Source organism: Ascidia mentula, chromosome 6, assembly GCF_947561715.1.
Source record: "Ascidia mentula chromosome 6, kaAscMent1.1, whole genome shotgun sequence".
NCBI classification, from domain to species: Eukaryota; Metazoa; Chordata; class Ascidiacea; order Phlebobranchia; family Ascidiidae; genus Ascidia; species Ascidia mentula.
The window spans coordinates 9,576,848-9,586,161 of record NC_138571.1 but is presented as its reverse complement, the minus strand read 5'-3'; the positions used below and the strand labels follow the sequence as shown (position 1 = coordinate 9,586,161).

The 9,314-nt window shown below is 37.6% G+C and overlaps 2 protein-coding genes across 2 annotated transcripts; one reads left to right on the top strand and one right to left on the bottom strand.

Annotated features, from left to right (window-relative positions):
• Positions 1-1,122: 1,122 nt before the first annotated feature.
• On the top strand, positions 1,123-2,100 carry LOC145907138 (uncharacterized). The gene has a single exon (XM_082994572.1). The coding sequence runs from the start codon at positions 1,123-1,125 to the stop codon at positions 2,098-2,100; it is 978 nt and encodes a 325-aa protein (XP_082850698.1).
• Positions 2,101-5,727: 3,627 nt separating this feature from the next.
• Positions 5,728-6,660, bottom strand: LOC145907137 (uncharacterized). Its single transcript, XM_082994571.1, has one exon. The coding sequence runs from the start codon at positions 6,658-6,660 to the stop codon at positions 5,728-5,730; it is 933 nt and encodes a 310-aa protein (XP_082850697.1).
• Between the last annotated feature and the right edge of the window lie 2,654 nt (positions 6,661-9,314).

Genomic DNA, 9,314 nt, shown 5'->3' with positions numbered 1-9,314 from the left:
GCATCCAATTAGTGTTGTATTGACTTTCAATTTCATTGCTGGATAATTAAGTACTAATGGGAAAGTGATTGTTGATGTTTACTTCAACTTCGGTCACAGAGAGTTGTGTACTACGATTAATACGTCAAAGTCGCAATAGCGATGTTATAGAAATGATAACAAAACGAAATGATTTTATTACATCAAAAAGTTATGTCGTATAGTGCCAATATTCAACAAGTTAACTGCGAGCAGGCGTATTTCATTACAAACAGGAAGACCGATTTGCATTGAAACGTACGTTTAGTACGGACATGCTTAATGAAGTTCGGAGCTATAAAAAACGGGTAATTGTGTTTTTTAGTGTTTGGAAAAAAATCTTGCAGTCTGCAAAACAAAAACAAAAAAAAGTTTGTCACTAATAAGATTTGTACAGGAAAATGTGGCAATCGCTGAAAATGTTAAACTTGCGATTACTTCTTTGCAAAATTAAAATTCCGCAATAGGCAGTGTCAGCCACAGTTCTATAACTTTCTGTTGTTACTGGTGCGCTTTTTTGACAGGTTGGCAGTTTATAGACGTTGCAAAATTATACCCATGGTGTGCAATCGACGTATACCCGGGGTACAGTTTGATTAGAATGTATTTATTGGTATGCATCAGACAGATGGGCGTCTAGGGTAGGAAACTATACTCATTTCTCATGCATTAAATCGAAAAGCTTAATTAATATTAAAATCAACACACACAGAAACGATAAGCCGAATGCAATTAACGGCATGGGAAAGAAGGCAGAATGACAATAATGCTCTCATTTACCGTGTTCAATGCAAATGAATTCTATAGTTACTGCATGGAAGGTATACTTGTGTTCGAATTCTTTGTTAAAGAAATGCGGTTTACGTGAGAAACCACATTACGTGCTATAGGGAATATTGTTGTGTTTGTTTATGTTCCTAATTTTTTAATCCATGGCGAAAGTTGAATCGAATGAATTTAAAACTCGCATTTTTACTTAAAATCAAGTGGGAAAATTTACCAGAGTTTACAACATTTAATTATCTTAACATTGAAACGAATACAGGAAACTTTCTGCAAAAAAAACTTTCAGTAAATATTAGAATTCAAGTGTAGTTGAATATCATGACGGAAAGTACAAAGTTGGCGAAATCGCTCGAAGTATCGACAAAACCATACGAATCTTTCACCAACGCAACAGCAGTTTTCACCGACTTTACTCCCTACGAATCTAGGGAAGCAGAAAGGATCGTGGTTGTCATTCTGATCATCATCAGTGGATATTTGAGTATTGTTTCCTTGTGGTATCAGATGAAACTTGGTAAACCGAGTTTAAAATGGAGCAACCGTTTGGGCACCACAGCATCTGTAACACTTCTATTTCAATGTTGTTGGTTTATGATTGAAGTCATTCACGGCAATCTTACTGATCAGATTTGTAAAGCTTACGTCATATTAACCATAATAAATCTATATTTCAACAAGCCGTTTGTGTACATAGTGCTCTGGATCCGCCAGCAAAGCATTTTACATAATCCACAAACTGTACAAAACTCTTCTAAAGTGCTCTTTGCTGTCAGTTACTTGACTCTCGTCGGAATAATTTTGTTACCAGCACTGCAGATCATCTTTAGCTTGTACAACATGCTCATCTACGCAACGCCAATTGGTTGCATGAGCGATATTGCTTTCAGAATCGAAGCACTTCGGTTTGCAGTTCCAATGACCTACGTTTTTTACACCTTGTTTCAATTGGTCCTGTTAGGTTTGGTTCTTCGTCCAATTGTTGAACATTTGAGACGAAACAATAGCAGCACAAACAACAGGATCCAACAGACAGTTTTACGCCTGCTTGTCTGCACAGTAATATGTGTGGTGAGCGACTTCGGATTTTTGGTGTACGTTTTGATCCGTCCTGAGTCTGTATCAATTTCTATGCTTCCAATTGTCTTTGGTTTCAACGCTCTTATCAACATAGTAGCTTTGTATGGATCATTTACTGACTACATGGATCGTTTCTTTCCATTTGCCGCCTTCCTAAAGAAAACTACGCAAGGAAATGAGAGTGTTCCAGATAATTTAACAGCACGTACGGGGGTTTGATACCATGGACAGCAAATCATGTAAAATTGGAAAATGAAGGATGGCTTTTCCCCGGTCTTAATAAATCTACGTCAAGTTTTCCGAATGAACTGAGAAGCAAACATCTACACTCAAATTTTATTACCCTAATTTTATTAGTTTTATTTTGTTTTTTATTCTTCATTCGGCCACGTTTGCACGCAGGAAAATCCGAATGCAAATTTCTACTTTGTGAGTGGGTAATGATCGACTGATGCTTGCATCAAACGATTGTTCACTTCATCGCGCCACTTTTAATGATATTTGAGAAACGTTTTGAAAAACGTTTTTCGCAGATAAGGAGAAACTCGTTGTCATGATTGTTTTTAGTTGTAGTGTTGTTGGTATCTTCTTTTCCCGCGTCTATTTTACCGCGTGATAATTCTATTTTGATTGTGCTGGACGATTTGAAGTGGTTCAAGATTTAATAAATGTATTATTCGGATATGGATTGAATCTGATATCTGATTTATCTGCACAGATTCGGTGCATTACCATGCAAGTTTCAGAAACGCGAGCAGCATCCTAACATTGTCCAACCCCGTGCAAACCAAGCCATTAATCACATTTGGTGGACAGGCTACTTAAGCTTCTTCGTTAATGGCCAGTAGTTCCCAATTAGTCGAATGCAATACACAGCTAATGCTTTTGTTTATAAACCACAATAGGTCAAAGTAGAAGCTTTCATCTCAATCAATGCACGTAGTTATGAAAGTGAAGATGCACTGGAAATATTATGTGTATCGTAATGACATGTCAGATGATGTATCAATCAGAAAATCATTGTCACTTACTTTTTGATTAGCATTATAAGTACGGATAAATATGTGAGGCAACTTGTGCAGAAGTTTATTTAAAAAAATAGAATCCACATTTAGCTGATAAAAGGTTGAAACGTGCAAATTAAGGATAGTCTTTCTTTAAACAATAGCCGATCAGTATGTTTGCAGTATTAAGTATCAACACTTTTGAAGTCTTGACATGCAAACAACAAATTTGACAGTTTTGTGTATTGACGTTGATACAGTGAATTTCAGAATTCAAAAACTTTCAAAAATTTTAGGTAATTTAGGAAAATAAATCACAATTTTGCATCGGTCCATCATGGTTCGAAAAACAGCGTTTTATAAAAGTTCACTGGAAACAGCAAAAGGTTTGACGGAAGCGTTTGAAGTATCGAAGAAACCATATGAATCTTTCACCAACGCAACAGCAGTTTTTACCGACTTTGCTCCCTACCAATCCAGGGAAGCAGAAAGGATCATGTTTGTCATCCTGATGATCATCAGTGGACATTTGAGTATTGTTTCTTTGTGGTATCAGATGAAACGTGGTAAACCAAGTTTAAAGTGGACCAACCGTTTGAGCACCGTCGCTGCCATTGCTCTACTTTTTCAGTCTTGCTGGTTTGAGATAGAAATCTTCCGAAACAATCTGACCGACCAACTTTGTCATGCTTACTTCGTGGTAACCATGATTTTGTTGATATTCAACAAATCCATTGTATGCGTTATACTCTGGATCCGCCAGCAAATATTTTTGTACAACCGACAAACCGTACGGAAAACTCCTAAAATTGTGTTGGTAGTCAGTGACATAACTCTTGCAGGAATAATTCTCATTCCGGTATTGCAGATTATATTTCTCTTGTACAGTGCAGTTGTTTACGCCACGCCGGTTGGTTGCAGGAGTGACACTTCTTTGAAACTTGAGACACTTCGGTTTGCTGTACCCATAACATACGTTCTGTACACCTTGTTTCAATTCGTCCTGTTAGGTTTGATTCTTCGTCCCCTTGTTGGACATTTAAAACGGAACCGAAGCAGCACAAACAACAGGATCCAACAAACAGTTTTACGCCTTCTTGTTTGCACAGTAATATGTGTGGTAAGTGACTTCGGATTCATGGTGTACATTTTTGTCCGTCCGTCGTTGATATCAATTTCTCTGCTACCAATTATTCTTAGTTTCAACGCTCTTATCAACATAGTAGCTTTGTATGGATCGTTCACTGACTGCATGGATCGTTTGTTTCCATTTGGCGCCTTTCTGAAAAAAACTGACCAAGAAAAGGAAGGTGTTCCAGATAATTCAACACCAGTTTGACTTTAGGGAATTTACGAGTTGAGAATGCAAGAACATCGTGTCTTAAAGTATTGCGTGGATTAACATTTGTGGGAAAAATCCGTAATTACATGACCTTATTCAGATTGAAGTTGAGTACGGAAACTTCTGCAAACAAATTATGGAATGCTTCAAATATTGCAACACATTCGGGATAACATGTACCGACAAAATGGTTACAAGTAATAGATTAAATGCAAAGCTGTATATAGAAAAAAGCAACACTCTGATTCTTGTTGTATATTCATGTTTCAATTTGAAGATCAGTGTTTTGAGGTTTCATTTCGATTGATAATAAACACAAAGCATAACGCATTCTGACCATGTAATATTATTATCAGTTTTTAGCACGTCAACTTTTTGCGCAATAATGATGTCAGGTTGTCACATTACAGTTCGAACACCCGTTGATAGAATAGAACAACCTTTTATATTTCCGAGTTAAAATAGGCGCTTTAAGAACGTTGGTTTCTGCAACACAAACGCGCTTTATAATATTAACTTACAACGAGCAAAACGCTGCACTTAAAAGCACTAATTCAGTTGACGCATTATCTTTTCAGTAGTTAATTACATACCGCTCTCAGTACCGCGTAATAACAAATGTTACAAGAAATAACGGGCAACTAAAAAGCAATAACACGTTCAAAAACGTGCATTACTTTTAGCATTATTCAAGATATGACAAGGGCAATGAAGCACACATATTAGCGACGTAAACAATGCACTGCTACCTACCCCCAATCGGCACCCAAGCAAAATAATGACCCTACCAACGAGAACCTACGTTTACTATTATACCCGTTTTTACCACATTAACTAATCAAATTGACACTTTCGCCTGATTTAAGCAACAACGAAAACGCATTTGTTTTTCATTTTTATTCAGAATATCACTTCATGACAAGTATGTAATCATATTAGCATCCAAATAGTACTGAATTATAAACAAATACCCACGTACAAATGTACAAACGAAATACAGTAGTTCATTCAGACTGAACTAAATTACGTTTCCCACCGACATTATAACGGAGAAAGGACTGATAAAGAGAAAATACGATGTCCGTGAGTTGGAAAAACACTTTCGCATATTGGATTTTAAAAAAATCATTATAAGGCCCGCAAACCAGTGGTGAAAGTAAAAATAAATTCTTATCGGAACTTATGAATTCGCACGAAAACACAACCATTTGTGTTTTTGTAAACAAGGTGAGATTTCAAAAATAAGTGAAGAAATTTATTAACTTTAAGTTACACATAATTAATCGGAACATACCAGTCGTTGCATTGTTACCGTGTGGCGAACTGGGAAGAATTATTTTACCGGAACAACGTGTAGGCTTGCTTTCACCCCTGCCGGTCAACGTGTTGCCCTTCTATGGCTTTGTATATTACTAGATAGTAGTAATTAAACATAAAGGCAAAGTCTCCCACAATTTCACAGGTTTGTCCCAAAGAGTTAAATGAAATAACAAAACACATCTATTGGATCGTCGTTATGGTTGAATGGGTCCGATTTCTCTTTTTCAAACTGCTTCTTCTTGGTATTGTAAAAAACCTCCTCCTGTAATCAGCGAAAGACGCGTACAGTGCAACTGTGTTTATGACGGCGTTTAAAGAGTACACGGACGGGACAAAGGTAAAAGAAGCCCACGACGGTCGTCGCATCGACAGAGCAAGAAACGCAAAGTCCGTAATTACGCTGACTATTGTACAAACGCTTAAACGCACAGCAACTACTATCACATTCACTTTAGTCACCCGGGTCGGTCTTCGCCAATACTTGATCATCGGATACAGGACGAGACCAAGCAACATCAACTGACACAACACAAAAAGTGCATAGGTCAGTGGCACCGCAGTGGAGACGAATTGGACAGACTGCGTAAGGACACAACCCTTCGGCGAACTTCTAATGTTGTAGAGAAGATGAAAGACGATCTGAAGCAACGATAAAAGGATAATACCGACTAAGGTTGCAGAGCTTAAGGATCTGGTCAATAATGAGTTGATCTGTAACGTCGGAAGATTGTAGAAACTGCGTTGACGAATCCAAAACACCAAATACGCGAAAGATTTGTTGAAAACCAACATTACCACACTTACACCAACATAAACTTGACATGCTGTATCAGATAACGTTCCGTTGATCTCTATTTCAAACCAACAGCCTTCGAACAGCAAGGAAAGAGCAGCTACAGTGCACAGGCGGTTGGTCCACTTAAGCTTGATTTGTCCGAATGCAAACTGATACCAGCTTGCTGCAAGACTCAAATAAAAACTAATAACCAGCAGAAATCCAACAGTCACGTTTTCGGAGAGACGAGAAGCGAAAGGCGACAGATCTTTCTGCGTGTCGTTCCTTGGTTTCCATGTCACGTTTAATGCTGACGTTGGAAAGATCGAATGCGACATATATGCGTCATGAAAATTCCAACTTCTTCAAGATAAAAAAACACAAAAGCAAGATCATTCGTTTGTAAATATTACTGCATGCTCTCTCAGCTATGGACTTTGATACCTTTCGGAAAAGTTTCTTTATAGGTTTGAGTTTCTTTATACCTTTCGGAAAAGTTTCTTTATAAATTACAGAAAACTTACACACAAGAATTCACCATCCTGACGCAGAAATATATTTGAACTAATTTTAGTCAGCTCGCGGTAAAGGTTTAAAACGTAAAAATGTCGGGTATGAAGAAATGGGATAGAAGTGGAATTCAACACAACAGTCGAAATTTGTGGGTGTTAGTATTATTACGTACCCAGTAATTTCGCTTTTTTGTGTGCATATTTAATAATGTACACTGTGGGTGTATCCTAATCCTACTCAATACCATACGATGTTGGCATTCTCCTCTGTTATTAGGGCACCTTTAATTTGTTTTCCCATTAATATTTTATCAGCCCCAAACTTTCTTTAGCATTTCGTGGATAACATCTGTGGAATTAAAAACCACTTGTCATATAGTGCCGTCACTCCCAAGAAGGAAATTACGTGGCTTGGTTATAAAACGTTGTTTTATATCAGGTAGTTCAATCTGCACCGGGTCGCAAATATCCAGTATAATCGGGTCTCTTGTATTATGCACAGCACGTCACATGCCTTTGTGAAACTTCAATAGGACAAAACTATTCAATATTAAATAAACACTTTTGCGAGATAAATAGCAATACTATACCATCCTCTTTTACTTTAATAAACTATTTTTGATGAAAAAAATAACAAATAGACACTTTGTCTCCTCTAAAGAACCGACATTAATGATTCTGCGTCGTGTAGTGTATTTGATGCTTTTGTAGTTTATAGCACCACGCATGTTTTCTGACCTCCGCCTGAATCCATCGTTCCGTCTTCGTCCCATTTGTGTAAAGAATTAGGTCGGGAAACATGCGCGGGGCTACAAGTTCCACATACATTGCAGACCAGAAGAAACCATGCCACAAGGCTTTAGGACCACATGACAACTGACGATTCCTTCTTCAAATGTCGGCCGCTGCTAAATGTCGACGGTCCACCACCTTTCAATATATATTCCCTCTTATGCTTGCTATGTATTTTATTACTTTTTTTTCTTCGTTTTACATGGTACGTGTTAACTCTTAAATAGTACATGTTAACACATAATACATTTTGTATTATGAATTTATTGCATGACAACAGGAAATGCCCGTTCCGCTTCTTATCATGGTACTTAGCTTATTCCTTGTCGTCACCACTTGGAAATCAACAAACAATTTGCGAAACTGATTTAAAAACTTGAAACGTAAGTACATCGAATCGCAGTGTCGTGGGAAGGCAAACACATTACATAAGCTGGCATGCAAATTTCTATATTAGGGATGCATACATGGACTTATTAATATTCAAAAGCCCGACACATCACACGTACCATGTAATTACAGGCATGAGAAAATAATTAGAGTCATACGAGGAAATTTTTACAACTGAAAGGTTTTCGTTTATATCTTAGGCCGCTTCTTATATAAGGTGTTCTCAACATTTTATTGGAGAGAAATTGGTCTGCTGTACATGAAACCACAGTAAGGAGAGTAAAAACTGATTGTTGATTTCTACTGTACAAGAGGAAACTCACAAAAATAGATGACAATGTTGCCGTGCTGTTACATAGGAAAACTTTATTGATATACTTATAGATATATACAGGCTAAGTCAATGATTGAAAAAATTACGTAAGCTATTTAATACAATCTATAAAGGTCAGGTCCGAAGCTCAACATACCTTTATTTTTAAAATCTGCATTCAATTGGCAAGTAAGAAAAATTACGGAAGTGATGGTTACGGAAAGTTATTCATTCTCGGGATATGTGCAGGAAGGAAGCACAGATTCCAGCATAGCAGTATCTACTCAAGCCCTTTCCTTTGAAAACTCAATCAGCAACACAACCGCAAGTTTTACCAACTTCACGCCTTATAGATCCAGACCATCAGAGGAGATTATGGTAATTGTATCAATTATCCTGAGCGCCTACCTCGCTACGGCATCGTTGTGGTATCAGGTAGATCACGGCCAATCCAGTCTAAAATGGACCAACCGCCTTTGCACCATTGCCTCATGGACGCTCCTTTTCCAATCATGCTGGTTTTTAATCGACATTTACTCCACAATCCTGACTGACTGGCTATGCTTGATCTATAGTGTGTTAATACGTATCCTTTTGAAGTTCAACATGTCATTTGTGTACTTCGTGCTTTGGATTCGACAGCACTGTTTTCTCAGGAGCCGAAAAAGTCAAGTTATTGCTTCAAAAATCGAAACAGTTTTGAGTTTTGTGACGCTGGGTGGCATAGTTATTATTCCAATAGTACAAGTGGCACTTATTCTTACCAATGAACGAATTATCAGCACTCCGGTAGGTTGCAAAAGTGTAAAGACGTCCATATCTCTTGCCAGGCGAATAATTCTCCCCGGAATCACTATCCTGGACACTGTATTACAAATTGTACTTCTTGGTTTGGTGATTCGTCCACTAATAACACATTTAAAGCGTAACAAAGCTACTGGCAGCAAAGTTAAGATACAGGAAACTGTATTGCGGTTGGTTGTAT